The 16,566-nt window shown below is 41.5% G+C and overlaps 1 protein-coding gene across 4 annotated transcripts in view; it reads right to left on the bottom strand.

Moving 5' to 3' along the window:
- DEPTOR (DEP domain containing MTOR interacting protein) overlaps positions 1–16,566 on the bottom strand; it is a 146,433-nt gene that overhangs the window by 40,645 nt on the left and 89,222 nt on the right. For 3 of the 4 annotated variants that reach the window (XM_004265357.2, XM_033419896.2, XM_049700675.1), the window contains exons 5-8: positions 14,537–14,722; positions 12,419–12,553; positions 8,411–8,481; positions 6,273–6,377 (exon numbers count right to left, since the gene is read on the bottom strand). In XM_004265357.2, the coding sequence (XP_004265405.1) occupies positions 6,273–6,377; positions 8,411–8,481; positions 12,419–12,553; positions 14,537–14,722 (497 nt within the window). The remainder of the gene's footprint in view (positions 1–6,272; positions 6,378–8,410; positions 8,482–12,418; positions 12,554–14,536; positions 14,723–16,566) is intronic. The other variant, XM_033419898.2, reaches the window with a different exon arrangement.

Genomic DNA, 16,566 nt, shown 5'->3' with positions numbered 1-16,566 from the left:
TCAAATCAATAAAGTCAGAAATGAAAAAGGAGAAGTTACAATGGACCACAGAAATACAAAGCATCATAAGGGACTACTACAAGCAACCCTAAGCCAAAAAAATGGACAACCTAGGAAAAATGGACAAATTCTTAGAAAGGTATAACCTTCCAAGGCTGAAACAGGAAGAAATAGAAAATATGAACAGACCAATCACAAATAATGAAATTGAAACTGTGATTAAAAATCTTCCAACAAACAGAAGTCTGGACCAGATGGCTTCACAGGTGAATTCTATCAAACATTTAGAGAATAGCTAACACCCATCCATCTCAAACTCTTCCAAAAAATGGCAGAGGAAGTAATACTCCCAAACTCGTTCTATGAGGCCACCATCACCCTGATACCAAAACCAGTCAAAGATACTACAAAAAAAGAAAATTAAAGACCAATATCACTGATGAATAGAGATGCAAAAATCCTCAACAAAATACTAGCAAACAGAATCCAACAACACATTAAAAGGATCATATACCATGATCAAGTGGGATTTATCCAAGGGAGGCAAGGATTCTTCAATATATGCAAATCAATCAATGTGATACACCATATTAACAAATTGAAGAATAAAAACTATATGATCATCTCCATAGATGCAGAAAAAGCTTTTCACAAAATTCAACACCGATTTATGATAAAAACTCCAGAAAGTGGGCATAGAGGGAAGCTACCTCAACATAGTAAAGGCCATATACAACAAACCCACAGCAAACATCATTCTCAATGGTGAAAAACTGAAAGTATTTCCTCAAAGATCAGAAACAAGACAAGGATGTCCACTCTCGCCACTATTATTCATCATAGTTTTCGAAGTCCTACCCATGGCAATCAGAGAAGAAAAAGAAATAAAAGGATTACAAACTGGAAAAGAAGAAGTAAAACTGTAACTGTTTGCAGATGACATACTATACATAAAGAATCCTAAAGATGCCACCAGAAAACTACTAGAGCTAATCAATGAATTTGGTAAAGTTGCAGGATACAAAATTAATGAACAGAAATCTCCTGCATTCCTATACACTAACAACAAAAGATCAGAAAGAGAAATTAAGGAAACAATCCCGTTCACTATTGCAACCAAAAGAATAATATACCTAGGAATAAACCTACCTAAGGAGGTAAAATACCTGTACTCAGAAAACTATAAGACACTGATGAAAGAAACCAAAGATGACACAAACAGATGGAGAGATATACCATGTTCTTGGATTGGAAGAATCAACATTGTAAAAATGACTATACTACCCAAGCAATCTACAGATTCAATGTAATCCCTATCCAATTACTAGTGGCATTTTTTACAGTACTAGGACAAAATATCTTAAAATTGGTATGGAGACACAAAGACCCCGAATAGCCAAACAGTCTTGAGAGGAAAAAATGGAGCTGGTCAATCAGACTCCCTGACTTCAGACTATACTACAAAGCTACAGTAATCAAGACAATATGGTACTGCCACAAAAAACAGAAATATAGATCAATGGAACAGGATAGAAAGCCCAGAGATAAACCCACGCACCTATGGTCAACTAATCTATGACAAAGGAGGCAAGATTATACAGTGGAGAAAAGACACTCTCTTCAATAAATGGTGCTGGGAAAACTGGACAGCTACATATAAAGGAATGAAATTAGAACACTCCCTAACACCATATACAAAAATAAACTCAAAATGGATTAGAGACCTAAATGTAAGACCGGACATTATAAAACTCTTAGAGGAAAACACAGGAAGAACCTCTTTGACATAAATCTCAGCAAGATCTTTTTTGATCCACCTCCTAGAGTAATGGAAATAAAAACAAAAATAAACAAATGGGACCTAATGAAACTTAAAAGCTTTTGCAAAGCAAAGGAAACCGCAAACAAGACAAAAACACAACCCTCAGAATGGGAGAAAATATTTGCAAACGAATCAACCGACAAAGGATTAATCTCCAAAATATATAAACAGCTCATGCAGCTCAATATTAAAAAACAAACAAAAAATGGGCAGAAGACCTGAATAGACATTTCTCCAAAGAAGACATACAGATGGCCAAGAGGCACATGAACAGCTGCTCAACATCATTAATTATTAGAGAAATGCAAATCAAAACCACCATGAGGTATCACCTCACACCAGTTAGAATGGGCATCATCAGAAAATCTACAAACAATAAATGCTGAAGAGGGTGTGGAGAAAAGGGAACCCTCTTGCACTGGTGGTGGGAATGTAAATTGATACAGCCACTATGGAGAACAGTATGGAGGTTCCTTAAAAAACTAAAAATAGAATTACCATATGACCCAGTAATCCCACTACTGGGCATATACCCAGAGAAAACCATAATTCAAAAAGACACATGCACCCCAATGTTCATTATAGCACTATTTACAATAGCCAGGTCATGGAAGCAACCTAAATGCCCATCGACAGATGAATGGATAAAGAAGATGTGGTACATATATACAATGGAATATTACTCAGCCATAAAAAGGAATGAAACTGGGTCATTTGTAGAGACGTGGATGGATCTAGAGACTGTCATACAGAGTGAAGTAAGTCAGAAAGAGAAAAACAAATATAGTATATTAACACATATATGTGGAACCTAGGAAAATGGTACAGATGAAACACTTTGTAGGGCAGAAACAGAGACACAGATGTAGAGAACAAACATATGGACACCAAGGGGGGAAAGTGGCGGGGGGGGGGGACTGTTGGTGGTGGGATGAATTGGGAGACTGGGATTGACATATATACACTAATATGTATAAAATGGATAACTAATAAGAACCTGCTGTATAAAAAAGTAAATAAAATAGGGGCTTCCCTGGTGGCACAGTGGTTGAGAGTCCGCCTGCCAATGCAGGGGACGCGGGTTCATGCCCCGGTCTGGGAAGATCCCACATGCCGCGGAGCGGCTGGGCCCGTGAGCCATGGCCGCTGAGCTTGCGCATCCAGAGCCTGTGCTCCGCAGTGGGAGAGGCCACGGCAGTGAGGGGCCCGCCTACTGCAGAAAGAAACATATATATATAAATTAATTAATTAAAAAAATAGAATTCAAAAATTTTTTTAAAAAGCGAGAAATGGGCAACATACAGAAACTAGTTACAAAACGATTTCTGTTTTGGCAAGGAAAGCAGTGAAATTAAGCAGCCACAGTAAAAGTAGAAAAATTCCGTTGGATGGAAAGGTCACAAAGGCCCAGATGTAAAGCTTTGTCTACATTGGAAAGTAGGAGAAAACGAGGGCTGAGACCTGAGACATGAGCCTGGTCTTCTGTGTAGACACTGCCATGGAAGGCAAAGTGGCACACTTTTCACTGTCCTGGGTCAGCTCTTGCCAGTCAGAGGTGCTAAAAGGAGGCTTCTGACCAGATGGGCAATTTCTACCACCCAGACCAAGCAGGTTGGTCACTGCCCAGGTCACCAGATCCTTCCCCAGGACAGGCTCTTGTACGGTCACCCCCGCTGTGCACCCCCTTCCCCCCAGCTGAGCTCCACACAACCAGACACGCTGCCCTGCAGTTCAAGAGCAGCAGCGATGTGACAGGTTGGTGGTAACAATCTTCCAGGATTGGGTTATACCAGCGGTCCCAGACCTTCTTGGCACCAGGGACTTGTTTTGTGGAAGACAATTTTTCCCTGGACCAGGGCGGGGGTGTTAACACTAGCGATGGGGAGCGGCGAGGAGCGTTAGATGAAGCTTTGCGTACTCACCCCGCCGCTCACCTCCTGCCGTGTGGCCCGGTTCCTAAGAGGCCACAGACCAGTACCGGTCTGCGGCCCGGGGGTTGGGGACCCCTGGGTTATACAAAGGGCTTTTTATATAAGTTATTCTATAACAAATACATATGGTAAATATACGAAATAATTCATTCAGTGTTTTCCATAACAAGGTAATGGATTTAAATGAACATACACAAGTAGATTACATGGAAGAGAATGTTATTCCCTGTCATTTTCATTCAACCAATAGTACAATTCAAAAATATCTCAATACAGTCATTCTAATACAGAATTTCATCAAAAGCAGGTTTTTAGAACAGGGCTATATTTTAAGATTTCATTTCAGTGATAAATGTTGTGTTAGATAATTTAAACAGATTTTTTTTTCCCCCCAGATGGATTTCCCAGCATTTTTAGTATGCTAATGTGCTTTTTGTAGATTTCCAAGAGGGGAATAAACTGTGCAGCAGTTGAAAACTGTTTTGATCACAGAACCTCAGGACAGGATATTTTGCTGGACCAGAGAGCTGTATAATACAATTTTGGAAACGCTGTTCTACTGAATGTTGTACTGCCCTATAACATATGAAAACCATTGTACAACCCCCTGAGAAACTAAGAATATAAAGCATATGAAGTGTTAGCTTCTGAAATTGACAAAAGTGTATCAGGTTACCCATCTATCAGGGTATGTACATTCAGAAGTTAATTAAGAAATCAACTGACAATGTCTAGAACAGTTATGCATGTTAATCAATAAAGATGGACTAGAATCAATGAAAGACACCTGGCTAAGCAAAACAACCTCTTTAGCTGCAATGTAAATCCATTGTTTTCCCCAAAGGAAGTATGCTTCAAGCCCCATGCGAGTGAGTGCACGCTCACAACCAAAGCACGCTGCCAGAAATAATTTATACTGAGGTACTTTACTGTGGGAATAAAGTATAAAACTCTTCCCACAGCCAAGAGTTCCATTAGAAAATGAAAAATTCGGCGCAGATACAAATGCTCCTGGCCAACTTTCCTGCTCTGGGTTTCTTTGGGGCTGTGCCCACTGCAATACTGAGGATGTAGGAAGGGCCTCTAATACAGATGGACTTAGCCAATGAGGCTTCTGTAACCTACCCAGAGCACAAGACACAGGAAGCCTGTGCCTCCCTGTGTGAAGGAGGTGTTCAAATCAGGGGGCAGAGTCTATCCTGAATCCTACCAGCATCGGTTACCTGGACTGGCCATAATCTCTGCTCTGTGCTCCCTTGAGCTGGTCTCAGCTGCCCACCTCTCTTTTCTAGTAGGTAAACCATTGCCAGAAGGTAAGTGCTGGAAACCAGAGCTGTGGAGATCCAAACCATACCATTGCTTCACTGGTTTACTGCTCTAGGAAAAGGACTGAGGGGAGAGGGTGAAAGTATTGAAGAAATAAAGGGGGGAATAATCTGTGGCTTTCAAGTCTCCTGCATCCCCCCATGGTCCCAGACAATCAAGAGATAAATACCCTCTGTGAAATATTTTACAGATGACAGAACAAAACTGTGCTAGATAAAGGTGTTTTGAAGCAGAAAACCAGTGCTCTCAATATCCTCTTATACCATATTTCTTTACAAATAAAAACAATGTGTATATATATACTTATATGTGTATGTATGTATGTGTGTATATATATATATATATATATACACACACACATACATAGAAGTCTGGAAGAATATAAATCAAAATGTTAACAGTGATACACTTCAATGTATGTCAATTATACTTCAAAAGAGCTGCTTAAAAATGTAAAGAGTGGTTATCTCTAAGCTAGGAAAGATTATAGGCAGTTACCATTTTTTTTCTGCCTGTGTGTATTTTCCAAATTTTCTTGACTCTATATTCATTACTTTAATACTAAAAATGTGTAAAAATTATTTTCAAAAATCTTACACAATTCACTCAGTTTCTTGATGTTTGTGTAGTTCTTTGTACTTTATCAAGTGTTTCGACATATTTAATCCATAAAACAGCAGAATGAAATATGATTATCATTTCAGAGAGGAGGAAACAGGCTCTGAGATGTTACAGAACTTGTTCAAAGAGCTAGTAAGTAGTAAAAACCAATAAAAGAATCCAGATCTCCTCTTCCAAACTCCACGACTTTTGTTCTCTTTTTCTCACTATTTACTGTTTCTTGTGTCTTGGCTGCTTAAACGCCACAAGTATATACTTTGAACAAAAGCAGTAGAATTACTGTATAAGATTTAAGCAAAAAGAAACTTTTTTTCAAATTCAGTATTGGTTCAGGAGAGAAATGTAAAATACCGAGGGAGGTTTGGAGACCAAGAAGGCAATAGTCCAAGCGACAGAAAAACTTATCCTTTTAGCTGCTACCTCGTACGCTCTTGGCTTCATTTCACCCCCATTCAGAAAGCGAAAAGGAAATGACAAAAATGGGACCAAAACACACAGGGAGAGAAAGTACAGATGGCACCAAACAATGAAATAAAGCGTGAAGTATTTAGACACTGCTGTACTGGAGGTACCTTCATTCCTGCAGCGGCTGCTGGGCCACTGGGATCCACGGCCTGGATGTGGCATGGCTTACTGCCTCGCACCACAAAGCCCCAGCCTACTGCGTCACCAACAATCTAGAGAGGAAAACCACAATTAGCCATCAGCAGACGGTCCCTGGCAGTGTGCCCGCCCTTCCAAGACAGAGAAAAGCCAAGACTAAAGGCATGCCATGAGATACCTCTTCTCCACTTCATCTCTACCCTGTCAGGGGAACGGGACTCTTCTATCACAAACACAGGCTTATATCTCTGTGTGGAAAACATGGTCATGAAACACCTGTTTGGCAGAAAGAAGCTTCTTCTGTGAGGTCACTACTCAATCAATAACTGGCAGATGGCCTCTTTCTTAGGCTGCTATGCCGTTGAATATCAGACTCAAATGAGAAGTCTGAAGATCTTAAAAATATGGTTGAAATTTCCCTCCGGATCCAGTTTCTCTTCCCCTGCATCCAAAGGATTCTTTCCTGATGCTCTTGATACGTCACTGAACTTTTTTTTTTTATTGGAGTATATTTGCTTTACAATCATTGAAGTTTAAAGTAACCATTTAAATTACTAATGGGGGAAACCATGAAGAGTCTTGGCTCTCTTGAAACCCAATTTTCTGTACCAAGAAAAGACAGTGAAAAAGTACATAAAGTTCACTTTGGTCCAGTTCACTTCCAGTTGACCAGTTCACTCTGGTCCAAAAGTTGTTTGAAACTGGAGGGTGACTTTCCTTATAGAATCATAATTAGAATTGCCAGTTACATTCTCTGGGCAGCTCCCAGACACGTCTCTAATACATACCCCAACTGAAATAGAGACGACAGCCATTCACAGTCAATTACTAGCAATGCTGGCATTGATATTTAAAACCAAAAAGAAATACAGCTAAAAAATACAATCCAACGTCTCTTGAATGCTGGAGACTGAGGAAAAGTAGGGAAGCAACTGAAATTTTTGTGACCATTCTCAAAAAGACTTTTAGGGCAGGTTTTAGTGTCGCTGAACTCTTATTAGTTTTTGCTTGTCTGAGAAGTTCTTTATTAGGTACCTCATTGGCTTTAGGCTTTGCTGCTCTTAGTTCATTATACCTAATTGCACTTCCAAATGTCCAGTTTACCTTTTCCCTGATACAGACATATTACCAGTGCTTTTTTCATATTGACTGGCTAGGACTGGACCCATCCTGTTTTAATTCCTTAGTGCTCAGAACGTGAAGTAGTCCTCGACAAATGTTCCTAGCACAAATGAGTGTGGAAAGCTTTTTCCCCACCCTGAGGTATTAAAACAAAAATTAGAAGACTACAGGAAAGATGACCAGTATTTTAAAGAAGACGTCAATGTAGATGTGAGGAGACAAAGAGACAGAGTCAAGTCGACAGGAAGTGGGTGAGGTGATGTCAAGCAGAGAACGTGGATTCTGTCTGAAGAAGACCAGTGGGGGACTTCCCTAGTGGTCCAGCGGTTGAGACGCCGTACTTCCACTGCAGGAGGCATGGGTCCGATCCCCAGTCAGGGAAGTTCCACATGCCTCAGGGTGCGGCCAAAAAAAAAGAAAAGAAAAGAATACCAGTGGGACCCTAGGAGTAGAAGGAAGGCTGAAGGACCTCCAAGAAAGGGCAGGTGGTCAGGAGGTGATCACAGTTATGCAGTGCGCCCAAATCAGGTGCTTGTATAACTCAAGGCACGATAACGTTGTCAAAAACGTCATTCCTTATGGTAGAACAATCTATGCCATCGTTTTCTCTATCTTAAGACTTCCCTCATGTCTTAAATAATTTTTAGAATTAACTATAATGCAGAAGGGATCATTAGCATTATTTGTTCTACCATCTGCCTTTGAATCTGTCAATATATTAGAATAAGTACATAATGGAAATCTTTTTTTAAGGACACATCAAAAGGAATTTTAAATGCTGTATTAATAATGAATTATATCAAGTCCTAATGCATTTTAGTGCCTAAAGGTCAAGGAAGTCTACTATTATAATCATGCTCAAAACAAAAGGGAAATTGGGAGAAGCTTTTCAATTCCGTCCCTAAGCTACATATGGACACACTGCCATGTTGACATGGCCCAGACAAACGAGCAGCACGGGAGAAAAACCAAATGATGAGCCTACCGTGAATGTCTTCCTCGCATACGGAGCCCCGGGAGTCAGGAGTTCCTCAGAAGTGACGGGTCTTTTTAACACTGTAAGACAGACACAGTGTCAAGGTACAGACCCTTCTGAGCCCTCTGTTCTTTCATTCAGCAGATATTTACTTAATGCCTCATGTGTGACATCAGTGACCAAAAGTGGCAAAGATCCCTGCCTCCCAGTTTATATTCTAGCCGCACAGAGGCAGAAAATATTAGCAAACATAAATAACCCTAAACCTAACTTACAGAGCTACAGAAAGCAGAGACGGGAGCAGGGGGAGGGGAAGCAAGAGTGCCAGGGGTGGGGTAAGCAGTGGCTTGACATTTTTCTATAAAGGAAAAGACCACGTTTTCTAGTTCCTGAATTTCTTTCTCTTAGACCTTGATGTGCATTCAACATGTCAAAATTACGAGAAATCCTTAAAGATGTTAAAAAAAAAAAAAGGAATTCTGACTCTGGCCGTCTGATAACCGTTTCCACTCCATACAAACCCCTCCCCCATCATACCATACACGCCCCATTCACCAAAGCCTCACGGATTTCCTTATTAATACCCCAGATTGCGGGTACGCACAGCCTTTTGCCTTGAATCGTAACACTGGGGAACTCTTCTGCATAATTAACATGTGCTAGGTACTATGTTAGGCGCTTTAAATATATTCTATTATTTAATCATCACAAGAACTAATGGGTTCATTTCATCCTTATCGCTATTCTATTCGGGAGGAAACAGAATCTGAGAAAAGTTAAATAGCTTGTGTCCAAGGCCTCAGAGTCAACAGGAAGTAGAATTAAGATTTAAACTCGGGCTTCCCTGGTGGCGCAGTGGTTGAGAGTCCGCCTGCCAATGCAAAGAGAAGGGGTCCATGGTTGAGGATTCTGACCTTTTTATTCCCTGTCACTCAACTGCCTCCAGGCCCCTACCCACACAAGCCCCTCTGGGGTTTATGAACGTGGATGTAGGAATCACACTGTACTTGTGATATTTGACAATATCGACCATTTATTTTTATTACACTTTTTCCCTATTTTTATTGAGATATAATTGACATATAACATTATATTAGTTTCAGGTTACAACATAATGGTGCATATATTATGAAATGATCAACTACTCCAGTTGACATCATCACCTCACATGGCTACAAACTTTTCTTTTTCTTGAAATGAGAGCTTTTAAGATCTACTCTCTTAGCAACTTTCAAATACACAACCCAGTATCATTAACCATAGTCACCTTGCTGTACATTACATTCCCCAGGACTTACCTATAAACTGGAAATTTGTACCTTTTGACCCCTTTCACCCATCTGGTCCACCCAACCACCAATCCCCGCCCACCGACCAACCCCCCTCTGCCAGTCACCAATTTGTTCTCTGTATATATGAGTTTTTTGTTAGATTCCACATACAAGTGAGATCATATGACATTTGTTGTTCTTTGCCTGACTTACTTCACTTAGCACAATGCCCTCAAGGTTCATTCATTTTGTTGCAAATGGCAGGATTTCCTTCATTTTTATAGCTGAATAATACTCCGTTGTGTACGTGTGTATATGTATGTGTGTGTGTGTGTGTGTGTGTGTGTATTTATATACATACAAAAAAAGTACCACATTTCCTTTATCCATTCAACCATTGATGGGCACTTAGGTTGTTTCCATGTCTTGGCTATTATAAATAATGCTGCAATAAACATGGGGTACAGAGAGCTTTTCAAATTAGTGTTTTCATTTCCTTTCGATAAATACTCAGAAGTGAAATTGCTGGATCACATGGTAGTTCTACTTTTAATTCTTTTTTAAGGAACCTCCGTACTGTTTCCCATAGTGGCTACACCAATTTACATTCCTGTCAACGGTGCAAGAGGGCTCCCTTTTCTCCACACCCTCTCCAGCATTTGTTATATGTGTTCTTTTTGACGATGGCCATTCTGACAGGGATGAGGTAATATCTCATTGTGGTTTTGAATCACACTATATTGTAATATTTGGCAACAATACTGATCATTTAATACACTTTCTCTCTTATGTTAAAAAATGTAGAAACTTTGAAACCTAGGGAATTATTTCTAGCTTACTCTTTTCATATCCTTGGGAACTTATTTACTCATCACAATGATACTGATCATGTTACTTTCTGTAGCACTTTCTTTATCTGAATTAGGGCATTTATATACAGTGTTAAAAAATATATCCTGATGGATATCTAATGATTAATTTTAAATGCCTTACTGTGAAGCCTGCTTACCTGCTTGAGAGAAAAAAAATCACAGATGAGCTCCCTGCATCTTGGGAACCCTCTTAGAGTGAAAGAGAAGCTTGTCAGAATACAGGTAAGAGGTAGGACTTATGAACCACAATGAAGTCCTGACAGCTTTGGTCCTTAGAGACCCAAAAAAGGCAACCTGACCTTTCTTTTCTGTCTGCATATCAGTAATATTTTCCCTTTGAGTGGAGGGCTAAGGAGAAAGAGGAAACAATGCAAACCTACCTCAGGGAAGATGAATGTGTAATTTAAGCAATTAACACTTTGTTCCTCCTTCTACTCTGGTAAGCAATCAAAAACATGTAAAATGGCTTTAGCACAATTAACCCTTTCCTGAAATTGAACGCTTCTGATTCTAACTTGGACGTATCAGATTTCTACCAGGGCTTCAAACATGCTATTTCAAACAATATAGTTCTTCTCATTCTACCTTATCAGCAGTGCTCTATTAATTGAAAAACCTGGTAATATATGGGTTCTGGAAGATTTTCCAGCCAGAGACAGTGTGGAAGCAAATTTCTTCATTTACTTGCAGGTTACAACTTTATTCTTAGAGCTAACCCTCCAGAAGACAGCAAAAAAAGAAGAAAAGAAAAAGTTAGATGAAGAAAAATACCTAGACAACAGCATTAGATGACTATTTTCTCTCAAAGCCCTTCAACAACATCTATTTGTCCTTATTCTCATGAGTGCATTTTTTTTTCCTCAAAGAGATGATGTGCTCACTGAGGGATGGGGTCATGACCTCTCATCTTTGTATCCCCAACATCTGGTAATAAGGAAACGGCATGAACAAAGGAACAAAGTGCCTTCCCTGAAGGTGATACATGGAACTGAGGGTAGACAGGGCACTAAACAAATGGAGTGGAAGGTGTTTTCACGGCCATGGTTATCACGATGGACCAGGCAAGCTAATCCTGGAAAGGAGGTGGGTGAGCACAGTGAGAAGGTGGTGGTATCGATGGGTTACAGGTTCCTGTGGGGCTTGAAGAACTGATTAGATCTAAGTACAAGTTCATTAACAATCTTTGTGCCTAGGTTTTTTTTCTGGAATGTAAAAGCCATGGAGGTTGGTGAGTAGAGTTTGAAACCACAAGGCACCAACAGTCCACTGCAGGGATGGCTAGGTTTGCAGAGATCCAAGCTTCTTCCTTAGGGGTGCAGAGACCCAACAGATCTTTGCATCAGTTGCAGTCTGGGACAGCGCTATCTCCCCTGCTGTTTGCTGCTCAAACCTTCCTTCAGGACTGAGTGTTTCCTCCCAGTGCTGGGACTGCTAACAGCAGACAGCCCTCAGACAGCCAGTGTTCTCAACTGTCCTTGGAACTCTCTCTCCAAAGACAGCCGCTTTCCCCAGGTCACGCCTTCCTCCCAGGGGCAGCCAACATCCAATGACTGATCAAGGTGAGGGTATAAAAGCCTGGCCACCTCACCCCAAATCGGGACAACTCTCAAAGACCATCCCAACTCCAGAGCTCCACCTGGGGTGAGCCGCAGCCTTCACGGGGACTGCACTGCAGCCCAATTCTCCCTCGGCCCAAACCCACGTCCTTCCCTTGCATCCAAGGGGTGCTGTCCCCCAAGAGCACAATGTAACAAGATGCTCCCACGCTAGTCTCCCTCTGCCTGAGAATCCGCTTCCCGGGGAGCCCCGCCTGCACACAGGCCCAGGTCCCCCACAGTCACGGTCAGAGACGGGGCCGCTTGTCAGCCACTCACCAGACTTGGGGTTGCAGAGCACGGGGGGGCTGCCGCTGGCGGGGGGGCTGCCGCTGAAGTAGCCGCTGCTGCCGCAGCTGCTCATGCTGCTTCTCCGCATGGCAGACACGATCTTGACCTCCTTGCTGGGGCTGACTGTGGGCCGGGAACACACAGAGTCACCGACGGTGATGGTCTCGGCTCCCCAGAGCATGCACGCCGGCTTTCAGCTGCCAGGTACAGTGAGGCAGGTCACGTGTGCCGGGATAAAGCACTCTGGCCTTGGCGTCGGAAAAGCAAGGGTTTGAGTGGCAGCTCTGCCCGACGAATAGCACAGCCTGGGGCCATTCCCTCCGGTTTTCTAAACGTACAGTTTCCCCAACTGTAAAGTGGGCAGAATGCCATCTCATGGGACTGGTGCAAGGAGTGGATTATATATTTAAAAGTACTCAGTTACATAAAATATTATTTTAAGAACTACCGAGTCCACACTAAGCATCCCTGAGAGGATGTAAATTAAGTGCTGGCGAGACGCTTAATGAGTTAACAGTGATGATAAGTGCCTCCTGGTTGAAGATTAAATCTTTAATCACCCAGAGCCACAGAAGGAGATTAAAACACAGAGCACAACTTCAGGCTTTGAAGGTGTATGTGAGGCAGCAGCTTCAGTGATATGATCTCGTTCTCTCCACTATGGAGTTGGCTGGCTCTCAACGAGGGAAAGAGAGCCCTTAAGGCATATGATCCAATGAAAGAAACCATGGAGAGTGCTCTGCTCAGTGCCCGGCACATGGGAAGCATAAAATCAAGGCTGGCTTTTATGGTGACCATGGTTACTGTATCCTTCTCATCATCATCACTTGTTCACGTCTACGGGGCCCACTGAAAAACAGGCAAACCTCAGTACCAGCGAAGACGTGAACGGTTCCTCTGCATCTGCAGGAGACGGCAGCCTTAGGGACACACAGCTGGTGCGCATCTAAGCACAGGCCTAGGCTCCTGACCCTTGGCTAGTGTTTACTTTCCTGGAGTGGCTATTGGCTCCTTCTCTGCTCCATCCCAGCTGTGTCTGAGGAACCTGGGATGTAGAAGGTTGGGTAGGAGCCGGTATAATATAAGCACTGGGATAAGACAGAACTGGTGCAAGACCCAGCCCTGTCCATCACTTTCTAGCTATGTGACCTTGGGTAAGCCACTCAACTTCTCCATGCCTCAGTTTCTTCATCTGTAAAATGGAGATAAGAAAAGTCTTTCCTCGAAGAGTAATAGAATTAAACGAGAAAATGTACGCAACTAAGCTTGGGTCTGTGCCAAGGGCACAGAACGTTCTCAATACATCTAGTTGTAAGTGTTCTCACGGTCTGCTCCTATTCATAACCAAGACACATTTTCATTTTGCTCTGGGTTTCGGGTGAAGGCCATAACTTCCAAACCTTAGGCCAATCAGTTTCTCAAGTCAATGTCAAGTTTTCAGAGGAGTTGAAGACATCCTGTTAAGCACCTCACCCACTTACACAGAATGACACATCAAGTTAACCTTTTCCGGGTGAATGGGATTATTTTATATTTTGTTTAAATGGGGTTATCTTTGCGAACATCAGTCATCATTTCTGTCCAGGTTAGTTGTCAATATGGGACAGACTGACCTAACATATAATGTCCCAGGCTGTGCCTTCTGAGCACCCGTGTCTACCTTTCACAGTTTTAATTTGTTCTGTGTGATGGAATGATAATCGGTTGCCTTTTAGTTGTATATGCCCTAAGAAGACTTCATTCATCCTTAAAATATATAGCTTCTCAATGCTGTGACTTAGAAAACTGGATAATTAACGATATGTAAGGATTGTTTGTAAATGAAAAGTAAATAAGGTAGGAGTGAGAGCTTGAGTGGTCTTCTATAATTCAAATACATAGTGTTATAAAACAGACTTCTTAGCATGTATGTTGGCTGCACAGGAACAATCTGGTTGTATGTGTGTATGGTTTCTTTTGGGGGGAGTAATAAATAAATAAATAAAATTTTGGTTATCAATAAATACAAATTTGCTGGAGAACAGAATTTCACAAAGGTGAGTTACAACTATGCTATTTCTCAAAAGACAGATCTATATGATCAAACAAACAAGGGAACTGACATACCTGACATAAAACTGGTAGATTTCCGATTGTCATGGCTCTGCTTCCTCAGGCAGAAGGGGCTGTCATGAGTTTCCTGGGAGGAGGGGGATTTTTCATTGAGCAGCTCCATCAGTCTTCGCCTCCGCCGGAAGTTCATTCTGAACTGGTAGAGAAGATTGCTGTCCACAAACGGGTGCTTGTTGGACACTGGGGAGAAGAAACAGTACATGAGGGCTGCCTGGCCACTAAGCACTGTAGCCAGGAGACTCCAGCCAACAGGAGGAAAAGTCTTGAGAAAGGGTTTAGTTCTACAGATGTCCCAGGAGCTTGCAGTCCACACATGGTCCCAGATTCTTTCCACATGTCATGCATTTTAAAAATCTGCTAACCAATTCCTCTGGGGGAACTCTGCCTGATCTCACCCCAATCTAAGCTATACTCCTCCTGGTATTGTGCAGGCTCCTACTTTACCTCCATCTGAGCACTTGTCACACACGCTCTCATTGTCCCTCAACTTCTCTGTCTTTCCCACTAACCTCTAGGCTCTTTGGGGCAATGATCGTGGCTTCATTTAGTCATGTGTCCACTGGGCCCAGCACACTGCTTGTCCCAGAGCAGCACGGCCATTCATTTTTAAACTTTTTATCTTGTGATAATTATAGACTCATGGAGAGTTGCAAAATAATATAGAGACCACATAGTATATGATTCCATTCATATGAAATATCCAGAACAAGGAAATGTACAGACACAGAGTAGACTGGGTGGTTGCCAGGGGCTGGAGGGGATCTAGGGGGTTGGGGATGTTAACTGAAGTGTGAGATTCCTTTTTGAGGTGATAAAAATGGTCTAAAATTGACCATGGTGATGATTGCATATATCTGTGAATATACTAAAAACCAATGAATGGTATGATTTAATATGAGTGAATGGTATGGTATGTGAACTATATCTCACCAAAGCTGCTGAAAAAATCAACAGCAACAAGAAATAGTAGAGAGTCCCCGTGTACTCTTCACCCAGATTCCCCCAGTGGTTTCATCCTACAGAAATAACTAAAGTACAATATCAGACAAAGACATTGACATTAGTACAATCTATAGACTTTATTCAGATTTCACCAGTTTTTACGTGCACTCATTTGTGTGTGTGTGTGTGTGTATTTTTAGGCAATTTTATCACATGTACTGATCTCTGTAACCACCACCACACTCAAAGCACAGGACTGTTCCATCATGACAAAGGGACTCCCTCATGCTAACCCCTGATAGCCTCCCACTCCAAATCCTTAATGTCTGGCAACCATTAGTATGTTCTCCACCTCTGCAATGTTACCACTTAGATAATTTTATAGAAATGGAATCAAACTTTATGCAGCTGTTTAAGATTGATGCTAAATGAATGAATGGCTATCCAGATAAAGGCTGGTTACTTGCCAAGGAAAATCTACACTTTTGAGCACCTAATCACGCCAGGCCATCAACTCAAAATCAATAATAACAATAGCTAACCTTCATACAGCATATTCTATGAATTCAGCATTATTTTAAATGCTTCATTTGTATTAATTCCTTTAATTTTAACAACAGCCTTGGGTATAGTTACTGTTACTTTCTTCCTTATTTTTTGATGAAGAAACTGAAGCCCAGAGATATGAGTAAGACCCAGAGAAGACACAGTAAATGGCAGAGGTAGAAATATAACTACAGTATCTGACTCCAGAGTTCAAGTTCCAAATTATTACTCTCAACTGCCTCTCTGAAAAACAATTCCTGGGCTTCTTTAGGTTCTCATAAAGAACTGAAGTAATGTTACATAAAACTGCTAATGTATGGCTACCAGGCTAAATTTACATCCAATTCTACATTACCATTTATATCTCGGGGAGCTACTGTGGTCTATTCGCAAGTTTATATTTTGAGTTCTAATCGTGGAGTTGTGAGACAGGCATGACATCAAGCTCCAAAAGCCATGTTCCTAGGTCATTTTGTCTCTGGGAAGTAACCAGGAACCCTGCAAACTGGCCAGCGTCATGCTGAAGTCCCAACCCC

The sequence above is a fragment of the Orcinus orca genome, chromosome 17 (assembly GCF_937001465.1).
Source record: "Orcinus orca chromosome 17, mOrcOrc1.1, whole genome shotgun sequence".
Lineage (NCBI taxonomy): Eukaryota > Metazoa > Chordata > Mammalia > Artiodactyla > Delphinidae > Orcinus > Orcinus orca.
This window is presented reverse-complemented; position numbering and strand designations above follow the sequence as displayed.